General features: G+C 49.0%; 1 protein-coding gene across 1 annotated transcript in view; it reads right to left on the reverse strand.

Moving 5' to 3' along the window:
• Nucleotides 1-16,237, reverse strand: part of PLA2G4E (phospholipase A2 group IVE) — a 45,875-nt gene that overhangs the window by 19,727 nt on the left and 9,911 nt on the right. Inside the window, exons 3-12 of the mRNA XM_059058034.2 lie at nucleotides 13,456-13,592; nucleotides 9,748-9,879; nucleotides 8,801-8,841; nucleotides 6,729-6,771; nucleotides 6,164-6,224; nucleotides 5,058-5,218; nucleotides 4,881-4,967; nucleotides 4,430-4,467; nucleotides 2,438-2,573; nucleotides 972-1,108 (exon numbers count right to left, since the gene is read on the reverse strand). Of these exons, the coding sequence (XP_058914017.1) occupies nucleotides 972-1,108; nucleotides 2,438-2,573; nucleotides 4,430-4,467; nucleotides 4,881-4,967; nucleotides 5,058-5,218; nucleotides 6,164-6,224; nucleotides 6,729-6,771; nucleotides 8,801-8,841; nucleotides 9,748-9,879; nucleotides 13,456-13,592 (973 nt within the window). The remainder of the gene's footprint in view (nucleotides 1-971; nucleotides 1,109-2,437; nucleotides 2,574-4,429; nucleotides 4,468-4,880; nucleotides 4,968-5,057; nucleotides 5,219-6,163; nucleotides 6,225-6,728; nucleotides 6,772-8,800; nucleotides 8,842-9,747; nucleotides 9,880-13,455; nucleotides 13,593-16,237) is intronic.

Consider the following 16,237-nt stretch of genomic DNA (forward strand, 5'->3'; position numbering starts at 1 on the left):
GGTTTTCCTCACATCCACCCCCTCAAATGAAAGTTACCCAGAGCCCCTCCAGGATGAGGGACACAGCTTGGGACGTTGAGGGCTCTGAGGCCCACTAGTTACACACAGAATAAGATGCAGCCCTGGCTGAGAGGATGTGGGTGGTCACAAGGCCTGGGTCACCCTAGACCAGGGCTGCATTATGACTTCGGTGGGCCCCTTCCACCATAAAAATATTAAAAATTATCTTCTATGACTGTTGTATAAAGACAAATATAGTGATATAATACTATATATTAAAACACTTTCTTCAACCTAGAAGGTTTCTTTTAAAGAACTAAAAGAAATTACAACATCTTCGTGGGGCCACCACCGGCATCGTGAATCCCAGGTGCCGTGGCTCCTGTGGAGAAGCGGGCCTCGCACTGGCCTCACCTGTCGGGGGAGCTGAGGGTCACTCGCCCTGCTCACCAGCAAGAGTGAGGACGGGGAGCCCCAGGATGCCTGCAGGGCACAGGGAGCGTGCAGGGTTGGGGATGGGCTGGGACGTGGCAGCCAGAGCAGCGGGCCAGCTCCACCCACCCCAGGACACCTGGCACAGTCTGAGAGAGGTCAGCTGCTAGGGAGATTCACCAGTGGCACCAGTGGCTCACTCATAACTGGCTGCCACGCTTCTGGGACCCTGCCATAGTAATGGAGTCATGACCAACACGTGTCCCTGGTGTACCCAGTCCTGGGAGAGCATCTCACAACAACCCCAGGAGGTCAGGGCTATTACTACCCCCACTTTACAGATACAGAAAATGAGACTCAGAGAAGTTCAGCTGCATTCCCAAGGTCACACAGCTGTGAGGGGGTAGAGCTGCCCAGGTGTCATGAGTCACTCTAACTTGGGGCGGATGAGCTTTACCAGAGACCCCACCACCGCCCACCGGCCAGCCTGTTGGCTGCTTGCTCTGGGCTTCACCAGACAGTGGCCCCCGGCTCCTTACCAGGTGGCCCCTGACAGGCCAGTGATGTAGCTGGCACAGTTCAGGATGTTCAGCTTCTGTAGCCCCAGCAGGTGGCCATACATGGCAGTCATGGATCTTGTTCCACCCCCAGTGGCCATAACGGCTATCAGTGGGACCTGGGGGCACATGGAGGCAGACTGTTGGCGCAGTGCTGGGTAGGGGAAGACTTGGAGTGACAGGAGCTTAGAAAGAACAGTGGCAGAGGAAGAGCTGGCTACAGAGAGTGGGGACTGAGTGACCTGAAATCTGCCTTTCACAGAGTGTCAAGCCACCTGGTAGGTCTAGAACTGGACCTCAGTTCCAAACCCAATGGTCAGTGTCAGGCTTGGTAAATTAGAAAGCCGTGGCTGGAAGAGTTCTTGGCACTATTAATCTAGCTCTCAGTTAACAGATGATGAACTGGGGCCAGAGGGCTGGGTGGCTCGCTCAAGAACCCAGCTAGTGTGTGATTCCCTAATGGCTGCAAATCAGCACCTGCTGTAGAGGGATTTGATGTCAGGCTCAGGCCTGGCACATGATATGTGGTCCCTACAGACCATATGTGTAAAAGCAGGAGTAAATGGACTTTTGATGTGGGAAGGAGCACAGTTGTCACCTCTGGGTTTACTTAGGTTTAAGATGTCCTCAGTGTGTTTCCCTATAGATGGGAGAGCGAGGCGTGGAGTCTTTGCCAAGACTCGCTCAGTTTTCATCTGAATGGGGACTGTAAGACCTACTGTCGGCCGAAGCCCCATCACAGCCCTCCTCAGGAACGAGGTCTCTGTCTACACCTGTGGTTGGCCTCTGAAGTGCAGGCTCTCCGACGGCTGACCTGCTGCTCAGGGGAGTATGAGTCTCAGCCCCTACCAGGGAGGTGACAGAGGGCTCTGGCAAAGGTACCATCATCTACCCTGTGCACAGAAGCTGGCCCTGCGTGAGGAAGCTGCTTCTCTCCAGCCCCTCACTGCTGTTCATTCTGGGGGTGTGTGTCTGTGTGTGTGTGTGTGCACGCGTGCGTGTGTGTGTGTTTGTGTGTGTGTGCGCGTGCTCATACATTTATGGGAAGGGAGAACTGAAGAATGAAAGGCCCAGGGCCTTTTGGGTGGAGGTGTGTAGAATGTGGGTGGTGGTGGAGCTTCCAGTGTTTTCCTGGCTGGGGAAAGGATGCCACATTGTCCCGTGTAGGTAAGACATCATTCATCATCTCAGGATCTGTTAGTGCACGGGAAGCAGAAGCTGGGGCTCTTTCCTTTCTCTCTACTCTGCCCTTCCTGCCCCTTGCGAACACACTACTGAATCACATCCAGCACAGTCCTCACCTGGGCACCTAGAACCTCAGCAGTAAGGGCCACCAGGAAAGGCAGTGCTGAGGCTGCCCTGGGGCAAGGGAGGGACTGCAGGGGGCAGCTGGCAGGCACAGTGTTCGAAGGACAAGCCTGGCTCTGAGCAGACCTCTGTTCACCCACCTCGTCTGTCTGCAGGTCCTCCTCCAGCTGCAACACCTGCTTCAGCGCCTCAGCCACCACCACCCTCCGCTTCTGCAGGAACTCCAGCTCTGCCTGGCACAGGCTGAAGCCCAGACGCACGTCCAGTGCCTCAGAGCTGTGGGGACAGGGGACCTTGGCTGAGTGGGTCTGTAGACTCCACCTCCATGGAGAAGACATGGCTTTAGGGTCAGTTGGACCTAGGCTCGAAGCCTGGTTCTGCCAGGAATCACCTTTGTGACCTTGGGCCCCTGCTTTCTCATCTGTAAAATGGGGCTAATCGTGCTTAACTCCTGACACTGTCTTCAGCACTTAATGAGATAACAAATGTAAAGCCCCAAAGCCTTAGCTGGTGCACTGTAGGCAGGCACTTAACACAATTAGGGACTCACTGAACCCTCTGCCTCTTCAACGAGATCTGGAAAATCTTGAAAGGCTTCCCCCAGGCACCTTCTAGAGCCCAAGGCCAGACATGGGTGACAAGAGGCCCTGAGATCCTTTTGGCCAGTCCCTCTGAATAAGGCTCTACAGTAGGGCTCTTCTGAGCTGGACAAACAAGGTCCTGTTCTCATGGAGCTCATATTCCTTGGTGAGCTTCTCCTGCTCCCAGAGTAAAAATCACCCTGTGTGACAAAAACCCTTCACATCCCTGATCTCACCCTGTCACCCCCACAGGTCTGCAAGGTAGGTGTGGCAGGAAGAGCATGCCCAACGCTTGCCCTCTTTGTATCACATCCCTGATGTGAGCAAGTCCAGGCTTCTGGCCTGGCATCCAAGCCCCCACCTGATCTGTCCAACCTCACCTCCTGCTACTTCCTGGAAGGGTCCATGGGCTCTCAGAGCCCAGGAGTAGTCTGGGTTCTGAGCCTCCTGCCTCTGACCACCAACCTCCCTTGCATCCTCCAAGGCCCTGCTCCCCAGTGACTCCAGGAGAATGGACCTTGACAATCTCCAGCCTGAGTCCTAGTGACCCGAGTAACTATAAAGGTCACATCTCCTTGAAGGCAGAGCCTGGGAGCTCTCCCATTATGTTTCCCTCATGTCTGGTATAGGCCTGCAGACACAGCTGTGAGGAAATCTTCCCTTGGCCTCAACAAGGAATGAATACTAGAACAGCAATAATAATAACATCTGTTGATATTTTCTGAGTTTCCCACTTTGCAAATCACTGATTTCTTCACATGTGTTATCTCACTGGATCCTCAAAGCAACCCAATGATAGACAGTACTCTTGGTATTGCTCTCATTTACAGATGAGAAAAACTGAGATTAATAACTTGACCAAGGACAAAGAGCTATCAAATTGTAAATGGAAACTACAGTCACTTGATTGTCAACAAGGGTGCCAAGACAATTCAAAGGGGGAAAGAACAGTCTTCACCAAATGATGCTGTGACAACTGGATATCCACATGCAAAAGAATGAAGTTGGACCCCTATTTCACACTGTATATACAAATTAACTCAAAATTGATCATAGACCCAAATTGAGAGTTAAAACTATAAAACTCTTAAAAGGAAACATGGGAGTAAATCTTTATGACCTTGGATTAGGCAATGGTTTCTTAAATATGTCACCAGAAGCACAAGTGACAAAAGAAAAAAATATACATACACTGAAGTTCACCAAAATTGAAAACTTCTGTGCTTCGAAGAACACCATTAAGAATGTGAAAGACAGTCTCCAGAACAGGAAAAATATTTAGAAATCATATATCTGACAAGGGGCTTGTATCTAGAATATACAAAGAACTTTTACAAGTTAACAATAAAAGACAAATCACCCACTTTAAAAATAGGTAAAGGATTTGAATAGATATTTCTCCGAAGAAGATATACAAGTGGCCCATAAGCCTGTGAAAAGATGCTCAACATCCCTGGCCATCAGGGAAATGCAAATCAACACCACAAGATACCACTTTAAGTCCCTAAAGATAAATAAGTCAGAGGGACAGACCGAAAGAGGGCACTTTACCAGGGTGTAGACTTCATGTGTAATTCAGAATTCTTGTTCTGGGAATTGAAAGATGAAAAGTTTTTCAGGGATGACAGTTCAGAGCCAAGTGGTCCCAACCAAATAAGTGGAGACTCACCACACGGTGCGCACCGCACCCACCCCGCCCGGTTCGCCCACCCCGGGGCGCTTGACTTAGCACATGCGCATGCAGCTCCCCGCCGGCGCATGCGCACACAGGGTCTCGTCTGGACGTCCCTCGCCCCCAACCTGGCTCAGCTTCCACACCCTGTCTTTGGCTCCACACTGCAGCTCAGCAGTCTCCTACCCCCCAGGAATCCTATACCCTGCCTGAGAGACCCGCCACGAGCCATGCTCCCCCGCCCGGGCCCCCCAGGCTCTCCCCATCTCCCTTCCACAGGCACTCCAGGCTACGCTGCTCAGGGACCCCTTCCCAGACCCAGGACCTCACCACAGGCAGGGTCACCGCCTGGCCGTCACACAGGCAATCCAGGGGCTGGGACACAGGGTCGTTCTTGCACGCACCGCAGCAGGAAAGCTGGAAGGATGGGCGGTTTTGTGAGGGGAGGGGCTCCTCCCAGTGCCCGTCTGGACCAGCCTCTAACCCCCTACTGCCGCAGCCGTCTACCGAAGAGCTCCACTGGCTTTTGGGCACCTCCACGTGGATCTGGGGCTGGAAGTACTTGGGGTAGTGGAAGCAGGCAGGGTTTGGGTGGCAGGGATCCAGGCAGTGTGAGATGTGCTGGGTGTGCTCGAAGGACTCCGTCACTGTCACCAGGAGGTCCTTCACTGGAAGAGAGGATGAGAGGGCTGAGACCCCTGGAAAGCCTCCCACTTCACACCCCAACTCGGCCCAGTAAAAGGCCTAGGGGAGGTACCCAGGACAGCGGTTTAGAATTACCGAGGGCACTGGTTAAAATGCCCCAGAGAGTCTCATTCTGAAGGGCCAGGCGGGGCCCAGGAATCTGCATTTTTACAAGGCGTGTGTGTGTGTGTGTGTGTGTGTGTGTGTGTGTGTGTGTGTGTGTGTGTGTGTGTGAGGTCTGAGAGGCTGAGTTTTCTGGACTAGTCCTCCTAGGTTCTGCTCCTCCACAAGGTGCCCTGAAGCTACCTTCCCAATGCACTCAAAGCAGGCCCTCTCCTTGCTGCCAGTTTGGGGGCAAAGCCTCTTCCTTCCCCCTCCCTCCCCCATGCCAGTGGGGCTGTGCCGCTCTCCTCTCTACAGACAGGGCTGGAAGCCTTGAATGGGGGGGAAGGGGTGGAGTGGTGAGAAGGAGAGTCGCATATGTCCCTGCCAGCTATAAAATGCTAGGACTCCATGAATTGCAGTCTGACTAGAGGAAGGGGTGCAGCTAGAGGGGACTTGGGTGTTGTCAGGGCCCTCCTGCCATGGGTGCTGGCCACTGCTCTAGACCCAGGGAATCCCCCATCTGGCAGGTGAAGACTGGTATGGACAGATGAGCAGTGCTGTGTCACTGACCCATGGTCCAGGGCGTTCGTCAAGCCCGGGAAGCTCTGAGGGTCTTGTGGGGACCTGAAGAGCAGGCCCTTTTTAGAGCAGGGGGAGGACGGTGGTTAATGACCCCTGAGGGTGAAGTGATCCCAAGGAGTCTCAACCAAGCTTTTGGTTCCCCATGGAGCCCAGGGCAGCCATGGAGCAGCCAACTCTGGTGTTGACAGGGTTGGCACTGCCCTCCCCACCCCACAGCAGGCAGAGCTAGTCAAAGGGCTCACTTTTCCCATTCGTCTGTCTCCTGGATTCTGCATGAGCCTCCAGGCAGGACACTTGTCGAGACTGAAACAAAGGAAGGGGAGGTCATTTTGAGCACAAGCTGCCGGGGATGCTCTACCAGGCCACAAACTCCCAAAGACTGATTTTCGGGGGAGAGATTTCCTTGAATCCTGAGGCTTTAGATGCATCTAATTGAAATGGCAGTACCAACAGCCTAATTATGAAAATCTTTTTAATTCTGAACTTGTGCTTATAGAGAGATTGGAGTTTGGGGAAAATGGGATGAGACTGATTCTGAGAGTGGGTGATTTTATTAGGGAGGTTCCTGAGGTCGTCGTTTTGGGAGATGGGATGCTGGTCCAGGTGTTTCCTCCCCAGGAGCAGGAGCCTAGCTGCTGCCCCCACCACTGCCTGCAACTCCTTTGTCTGGCTTCAGTTAGTCTGACTCCTAGCGGGCTCTGGGACAAGGGCCCAAGTTGGGCCTGGTTTTCCCTCACACAGTTCTGTTCCCAAGAGCAGCAGCCACACGTGGCCTCTGGAGCCACAGGAGCCTGGAAGGACAATTACCACCAGCACGCCATTGGTGATGAGACTCTCAGGTGGAGAGGGGCTGAAAAACAAAATGAGAACTCCTGGTCAGTCATATCGTTCTTTCTAAAAATTTATTTTATTGAAGTATAGTTGATTTACAACATTGTGTTAATTTCTACTGTGCAGCAAAGTGACTCAGTTATATACATTCTTTTTCATATTCTTTTCCATTATGGTTTATCACAGGATATTGAATATAGTTCCCTGTGCTAGACAGTAGGACCTTGTTGTTTATCCATCCTATATACAATAGTTTGCACCTGCTAATTCCAAATTCCCAATCCAACCCTCCCCTACCCCCTCTTCCCCTTGTCAACCACAAGTCTATTCTCTAAGTCATATCATTCTTTTTTTTTTTAGTGTGTTTTTTTTTAACATCTTTATTTGAGTATAACTGTTTTACAATAGTGTGTTAGTTTCTCCTTTACAACAAAGTGAATCAGTTATACATATAAGTCATATCATTCTTGACTGATTTCTCACAAAGGTGACAAACAGCCTATGCAGGGTCAATAAGGAGATAGCAGAGCCTTCTTAATCCTTGTGAAAAATATTGGCTTAAGAAACCTTAGATCTGCAGATTGTCAAGGAGAAAACTGGCATACATTTTAAATAGAATGTCCAGGGGAAAAAAAAAGATTTATAGGTTAGAGAGAGTAGAAGAGTTTCTTTTCTTTTTCTTCCTTAAAGGATAGCTGTTCTTTATGTCCAACCAGATGCAATTGCATGGAGTTATGAGGATAAACAGGTTGCAAGAAAAGGTCAGAGCCCACCATCTCGAGCAGATGTAAACAGTTCTGGTAGCAAAACGGACTCATCCTCCCTTCTGTGCTTTATTTAATTTGTGCATTTAACAAATAGTTTTGACCCAGCTAGAGAGTGGCCTGGTGAGTGTGAAATGTCCTTGTGTTACAAAGCTGAGAAAGCCTCCAAGGTTACAATTCGCCTAGGGGAGTCCACAGCCTCCCTTGTCAAAATTAAGCCCAAGATGACTCTGTTTGCAGATCAACTCTGATTACCAATGCTGATGTATTTCATTTTGTAAGCCACTTTCTAATTCACCCAAGGAATATTTTTCCCCCTAAAAGTCCTGTCAAACCAAGAACTGAAGGAGAGAGTCAATATTTTCTTTAATGTGAAACAAATAAAGTTGATTTTAATTTGTCAAATTTAATTTAAATTTTAATTTAAGTTGATTTTAATGAGGCACCTCAAATAGTTCCAAGACCCCCTATGCAGAGGATTCTCTGGATGGAATTTGACAAGCCCTCTTGTTCTAGTTCCTGCCTCTCATTGTCCCCCTGTCCCTGGGCTGATCATAAGTCCAGGGGACTCAGTTCTGCCAGGGTTAAGAAGCTGGTGGCCCAATCACAAGGCACACTGCTATCCCAGGGCAGGCTTGTCCCCTCCTGGCAGGGGCCCTACTCCCCTCCCTCACCGCCCTTTCCTTTCCTTTCTCTCTCTGTGTCCTCTTCTTCCCACACTCCAGCTCTGTGACCCAATTCCACTTGAGTCCATGGCATAGTCATACCTCCAGGACCCTGGATCTTTTTCTTAATTGGACATGATGAGAAATAACCCCACATCTCTGTCCTGAACCTCCCCTTGACTTGGTTCCAGAGTTGGCTGCAGAGGGGCATGGCCTCTGCTTCAGGCCAGGGTTTGGGGGAGTTTGTTCTAACAGTCCTGGGTCCAGGAGGAGACACCTTGGTCCTGACCTCTTTCTCAGCATGGGGTGGAAGGAAGTCTTCCCAGAGGCCACTCTCAGAAATGCTGGGGAGCTGAGGCAGGTGATTTGGCCAGAGTACTAGATCTTTAAAGCAATACTGACATCAGTAGACCTGGATGAGAAGGGGTGGGGCCCAGGAACCTATGGGATTTAGAAGTTCCCAAGTGATTCTGATGCACAGTGAGGATCGTCAGCGGTGGGAGTAGAAGTGGGGGTGGGGAACTGCAGAAAGGAGGACCCAGCTGTACAATGCCTGTGCCCAGAAGCTGCTTTGGGGTCAGGACCTTGGTGGAATCCTGGGGGGTTGGGTCCTACTCACCTCTCCTCCAGCAGGAACTCCACCTCCAGCTCCTCCATGCCCTGCAGGGGGAGGAAGAGACTGCAGTTGTGAGCTGTGTCTACACCTCTCTGCAGACCAGGATCCTGTGCCATCCCAGGAGACCCTGTGGACCTGCCCCTGTCCTTCGCACACAGCTGTCCTGCTGTCTTGGAGTGGGGGCAGCTGCTCCTGGCTCTTTTTGTCCCCTCTGCCTCCCTCTGTCTCCAAGTCTTTGACATCAGGAACATCACTGACCACCCAGGGCAGGGGCAGGGTGTGGAGCTGACTCCTAGACCCAGCAGGTAAATCTCTCTGCCCCAGAACATTTTCCTTTCATCTTCTCCCTCCAGCTTCCATTGCTCTCCTTCTTCTCCAAGGGGCTCAGGGCCTGGGGCAAGGGAGATATTGCCCCCAGCAACCTCAACTCTGAAGGCTAGGAGCCCCTTCCTTCAGCTACTGCTTTGCATCTCTTGCTGTGTAACTTCAGGAAGTCATGACCTCCCTCACTGGACCTTAATTTCCCCACAGAGTATAAGCCAGGTGAGGGCAGGGATGCTTGTCCCTGAGCTGTCCCCAGTGCATGGAACAATGCCTGGCCCATAGGTCATTCAAATACTTGTTGAATGTATTCTGTCTCCATTTTGTACTGTGAACAGTGCTAGATGCCTTAATTATGTATTCTCATTTAAGCCTCACAGTGATCCTGTGTGGTAGGTATTATTATCACTATTGTATAGACGAGGAAACAGAACTCAGAGGAATTAAGTAATTTCTGCAGGGTCACAGAGCTATTGATAGTAAGCCAAAGCGCTGGGATTTGAACAGCAGTGCTATCTTCTCCTGACCTCTCTCTGATCCAGAGAGAGGATCCCGTAGAACAGCAGCATAGGAATTACCAGCTACCCCTCGTGAAGCAGGAGGCTGAGGGCTGGGGCACCTGCACCCACCTCTGTGTTGAGTGGGAACTTCACATGGGTTTTCTCTCGGAAGCAGAGCTTGGTGAGGTCATAGAGAACTGTCAAGAAATGGTCATCTGGTGTCACCGTGTCTTCATCACAGACGCTCAGCTCTAGCACGTTCTAGGGGAGAACGGAGGGTGCAAGTCTGGTTACCAAAGTTGCATCAACCTATTCCCAGGATGAGGGCCCTGACCTCAGTCCTAGTGAGGAGGTAGGTCTGAGGGATGGGGACCAGCACAGCTCAGATGTGAGGGATATCTGTAGGGACATGAATTAAGAGAGGAAAGTGTCTATTCCCTTCTTTGCAACTCTCTGAAGCCTTCCTGCCCTTCTTCTCTGATTCTCCTACTGGGAAATTTTGCTCTTTTGCAAGCTTGGCAGAGGCTTGTGAAGTGTGAGGGATTTCATTTCACCTGGGGGAGAGATGGAAGGGCACAGCAGAGAAGACGTCTGTCAAGATATAGAATGTATCCAGCATTGGGACCCAGGAGCTGAAGACCATTCCTTTGGCTCTAGAAAACTGAGCTAAGGGAAGCTAACATCTTCACACTCCAGGGGAGTGATGTGGCAAAGATTATAGAGGGTTTGATTGGGTTGGGATGATTTATTGGAACTCTATCCTTTGGCTCATCAGCCCCTAAAGAGGTCTCATGAATGGTCCCAAAGCAGTATGTCAAGGACGGAGCAGCTACCCTGTCATCTGGCTGAACTCTAAGGTCAATGATTTTAGGTGACATGGATTGGCCTCTGAGGCCACTTTTTCCAAGGATCCTGGGAGATGTAGGTTGGGGCTGGGTTTGCCTCTTTGGTCCCTATCTAGTGGACATGAGGTGGTTCTGGGGGTTCCCAACTGAATGAGATCTGTTGACTTTGTAATGACTAGAAACCAGGTGTGTCCCTGAACCAACCCAGCAGCCCCACAGATCTTCAGACAAAAGAAACATGAATTCTGGTTTCAAGATGGTAGGCTGAGCCCAAACTGAATTCCTCTTTCTCACCAAAAACCATATATATGATAGAAAAGATACCTTTAAAACAATAAATATAAAGCCCTTCTTGAAAACAAAAAGGATATGTCATTAACTTGGAATGGAGAAGCATCCCTAAAATATGAAAGCAGTAAGCTTGAGGCTGTCAAGCCTCAAATGCCTCAAGACTGGGTTTGATGCCTCCATGATGAGGCCAAGGTTGTCTTAAGGGCACCCTGCTGAAGCTGTTACAACACAGGATGTTCAAGAGAGGATTCTCCCTCAGGAGATGTGAGCTCAACTTAGAGTCACCATATATCTGAAGAAGACAAATATCATGAAACAGCAACTCAACAAATGAAGAACACACACCCAAGGAAATAGAAATAATAAAGCCATCTAAAAAGGGTTTAAGATAGAGAAAACCCTCTGGCTGGAATTAGACTGTTCTCGGACCTAATAAGTAGAATGGCTCTTCTCTATAGTCTCCTGCTTGGAGTATGTTCTGGAAGATACTGAAAACACACTCTATTTGGGGGCAGGAGACATCCAGTTCCAGTGACAATTAGGTAGAAGGACAAGAGAGACAGGAAAGAGGGTAGAAGGATAAGTATGCCTAGAGGGACAAGCGTGAGACAGGCAGAAGGAAGGAGTGGGTGAGTGGGGAGGCAGATAGGTCAATAGGAGGACAAGAAGTCGGTAGGAAGAAAGACAAATAGGGACATCCCTGGTGATACAGTGGTTAAGAATATGCCTGCCTATGCAAGGGACACAGGTTTGATCCCTGGTCTGAGAAGATCCCACATGCCATGCAGCAGTTAAGCCCCTGTGCCACAACTACTGAGCCTGTGCTCCAGAGCCCGCAAGCCATGACTACTGAGGCCACGTGCCACAACTACTGAAGTCTGCGTGCCTAGAGCCCATGCTCCACAACAAGAGAAACCACCTCAATGAGAAGCCTACACACCATAATGAAGAGTAGCCCTCACTTGCTGCAACTAGAGAAAGCCTGCACACAGCAACGAGGACCAAATGCAGCCAAAATAATAAATAAATAAATTTATTTATTAAAAAAAATACAAATAGTCATTATACTACAAAGTCACATTAATCAAAACAGTATGGTACTGGCACAAAAACAGAAATATAGATCAATGGAACAGGATAGAAAGACCAGAGATAAACCCATGCACTTATGGCCACCTAATTTATGACAAAAGAGGCAAGAATATACAATGGAGAAAAGACAGTCTCTTCAATAACTAGGGCTGGGACAACTGGACAGCTACATGTAAAAGAATGAAATTAGAACAATCCCTAACACCGTACACAAAAATAAACTCAAAATGGATTAAAGACCTAAAGCTGGATACTATAAAACTCTTGCAGGAAAATGTAGGCAGAACATTCTCTGACATAAATCATAGCAAGATCTTTTTCAATCCACCACCTAGAGTAATGAAAATAAAACCAAAAATAAACAAATGGGACCTAATTAAACTTCAAACCTTTTGCACAGCAAAGGAAACCATAAACAAAACGAAAAGACAACCTTCAGAATGGGAGAATATATTTGCAAATGAAGCAACTGACAAGGGATTAATCTCCAAAATATACCAACTGCTCATGAAGCTCAATTAAAAATAGAAAACAACCAAAGAAAACTAAAAAACTAAACAACCCAATCAAAAAATGGGCAGAAGATCTAAATAGACATTTCTCCAAAGAAGACATAGAGATGGCCAAAAAGCACACGAAGAAGTGCTCAACATCGCTAATTATTAGAGAAATGCAAATCAAAACTGCAATAAGGAATCATTTCACACCAGTCAAAATAGCCATCATCAAAAAGTCTACAAACAATAAATGCTGGAGAAGGTGTGGAGAAAGGGGAACCCTCCTACACTGTTGGTGGGAATGTAAATTGCTATAGCTACTATGGAGAACAGTATGGAGGTTCTTTAAAAAACTAAAAATAGAGCTACTATATGACCTAGCAATCCCATTCCTAGGTATATGTCCAGAGAAAACCATAATTCGAAAGGATGCATTCACCCCAATGTTCATTGCAGCACTATTTACATAGCCAGGACATGGAAACAACCTAAATGTCCATCGACAGAGGAATGGCTAAAGAAGATGTGGTACATATATACAATGGAATATGACTCAGCCATTAAAAGGAATGAAATAGTGTCATATGCAGAGACGTGGATGGACCTAGAGACTGTCAAACAGAGTGAAGTCAGAAAAACAAATATCATATAATATCACTTATAGGTGGAATCTAGAAAAACAGAGATGAACTTATTTGCAAAGAAGAAATAGAGTCACAGACGTAGAGAACAAACATGGTTACTAAGGGGGGAAGGTGTGTGGGATGAAAGGGGAGATTGGGACTGACATATATACACTACTATAGATAAAACAGATAATTAATGAGAACCTACTGTATAGCATGGGGAACTCTACTCAGTGCTCTGTGGTGACCTAGATGGGAAGGAAATCTAAAAAAGAGGGGATATATGTATATGTATAACTGATTCACTTTGCTGTACAGCAAGAAACTAACACAACATTATAAAGCAACTATACTCCAATAAAAATTAATTTAAAAAAGAAAGAAAGACAAATAGTCATAAGAAGGGCACGTGATCAAAGAGAAGGACAAGCAGGCAAGGAGGGGAATAGCAAGCAGGGCAGGCAGGTGCTGTCCCCCACGTCTCACCTTCACTTGGGTCTGGATCTGGAACTTGAAGGTTTCATTCCACTCTGGGTTTCGGCAGTTGGAGATGGTCCTAGTCCTCAGCCTCTTATTAGAGGTGGTGGGCAGCCAGAGGCTCACAAAGCAGTCTGTCTGGCTTACTGTCCGAGGAAGACAAGGGTGGGAGGGGAGGGTGAGGAGCCAACCCAGGTCCAGAGAGGAGAGAGTGTGGAGGCAGAAGCCAGCTTCTGGTCCCCTCCTGACTCATGGCTCTGACTCTCCAGAGACCTTTGTCCCAGAACCCTGAGAAGGTCACGGACTGCAGGCTAGAGGTTTCAGAGGGGACCCAGGTCCCACTGACTGTTCTCATGGACACGTATGGCTTCTGGCTCTTCTCAGCAGCACCCTGGCTCTCTGAGCAAACGCCTGTTGGTTTGGGACAAGGTACAGCTGCACAATTTTCCCTTTGCCAGGGGAAGATCTGGAGGACTAGCCCCCAAGTGTCCAGTTTATCTCTTGCCTTAGCCCAGGGCACCAGGGAAACCACAGTAGGGCCCAGCTCTTCCTCGGGGCTGAGGAGTAGCAAGGATTAGAAGGGACACCATCGGCCGGGAGTCAGCCTAGAGGGCCCCAGTGGGGAAGGGCTTGAGTGGAACAAGCTATTCAGCAGGATCTAGGGGCAGGGACTACCATCCACACATGACTCACGTCTCAGATACACCCCAACAGGCTTTTCATATCTCTGCTGGTCTCCCCACATGGGGTGTGTGACCCAAGAATCCCTCACATCTAAGACCACATACTTTATTTTTCATTTGAAAGAACAACCCAACTGTGATGATGCTGTAAGTGCTCTGGAGGAGGACAAAGGATGTGACCTCAACAGGCCCTCCTAAAGTGAAAGAAGACCTCCTGGGTCTTCTGTTTGGAGCAGCAGACGGCATAAGGTGAAAAATGGCAGCCCAGCTCCTTCCCTCCATTCTACCTGGGAGGAGGGAGGAAGAGGTGCCACGATTGCCCTTGTCACTCTTCTGGCACTCTGCTTCGGTCATTCCCACGGTACCCACCCAATTCACAGAGAACGGGAACAGTCAATGCAGTTTCCAGTGTCAGAGAGTCTTCTGGATAGTAAAGCTGGGCAGGGATGAGAGTTCTGTACTGATAAGACTCATCCAAACTACCTCCTAATTATAATTAATAATGTCCTGTGAGAGTGGAACCAGAGGTGACCCCCTCCCCAGACTGACTTAGTCCTATATTGTCTCTATACTGAGAACTTTATCAGACTTAATAACCATGGTTTGCATCACAAGCATCCCTAGTTTCTGATTTCATCCCCACTGTCTGGTTAATCTGTGAGGGCTCACCATTCAATGAATTGGAATTCATGGCCTTCTTCCCATTGAAGAGAGGTGAGATGACACTGTCCTTTAGATGTCATAATCATCATTAATCCAAACACAAAGAATGACCCAAACCCAAAAGAATCAAAAGAAAATGATGACATCATCCCTGTCTTTCCTTCCACACCCAACCTGTTCTTCCTCACCGTCAACTCAGGTGTCCCGACTAGACATCAAATATCTCCCTTGACTCTCACTTGAGTCGACTTAACTCCTTGGAGCTCTCCAGCCTGTCCACTTCTCCCTACTTGCATGGCCACTGCCTTGGTACAAGCCACCTTCATCTCTGCTGTGACTGCCCCAATGGGTGCCCTGTCTTCTGTCCTGCCCCACTCTAATCTTTTCTCTTTAGAGAAACCAGAGGGCTCTTTTCCCATCTGACCATGTCACTCTGCAGTTTAAGATCCTTTAGTGGCTCCCATATGCCTTCAGGAAGGAGTCCCACCCATTCAGCATGGCTGCCCCTCCCACTTTCCCAGCCTCAGCTTCATCTTTCCATCTTCCCTATCACCCCAGCCCCTGCCCTGCCCCCAAACACACACACACACACACACACACACACACACACAGAGGTGCATGCACACATGCACACACGTAAACACTCACACACATGTGCCACCACTCACACTCCAGACTCCAGCCAAACCCAGTCCCTTGTAGGTCTCAAAGGCCATGCCATCTTGCAATGAACACCCTTCTGTTCTTCTTTCATGCCACCCTTCCTTGGTTAGCCCCTTCAGGTTGCAGAAGAGACCTCCTCTGGAAGCCTCATCTGAACCTCCAAGTCTGGGCCAGCTGCCCCTTGTAGCCCAGGGCCCTCTGCTCTCCTCCCAATGGAGCACTTGCTACAGTTCACTGCAATGGCAGGTCGGTGCATCTGTCTCCACCTCCCACTGCACCCTGGGAAGCTCAGGAGACCCATATTGGCACCGCTAGATATTTGTTGAATAAATGAATGATAGAAAAGCCCAACTTCCTGCTATTGGGCTGTATCAGTACCCAAGAAATTCTGGGCTGAGTCACCACAGATATAGATAGGCAAGTTGGCATGTTTAATGGCTCTGCTCAGAAGGAGACTCCCTGGGGAGCTGCTTAGTCCTCCTGGACCCCTCCCTTGGCTTTTCCTGGGCTCTGGGGCACCTCCTGCTGGTCTGCCTTCTGTGCACAAGGAGCCTGCAGGCAGGGACCCACCAGCCCTACACCCACTTGCTTAGCATGATTTGAAGGACTCTGCAAAGGCCCCTTTCCCTCTAACATCCCTTTCCTATCATCGGTCCATGCCTAAAATTGTCCCATTAAATCCACTAAATAAAATTTCAGGAGTTTTGGCCTAAGGCTTAAATTTCTAATTAAGATAAAAAGACTCCTGGAAGAGCCAGGATTGATCAGACACCCACATGTCA

The sequence above is a fragment of the Kogia breviceps genome, chromosome 3 (assembly GCF_026419965.1).
Source record: "Kogia breviceps isolate mKogBre1 chromosome 3, mKogBre1 haplotype 1, whole genome shotgun sequence".
Taxonomy (NCBI): Eukaryota; Metazoa; Chordata; class Mammalia; order Artiodactyla; family Physeteridae; genus Kogia; species Kogia breviceps.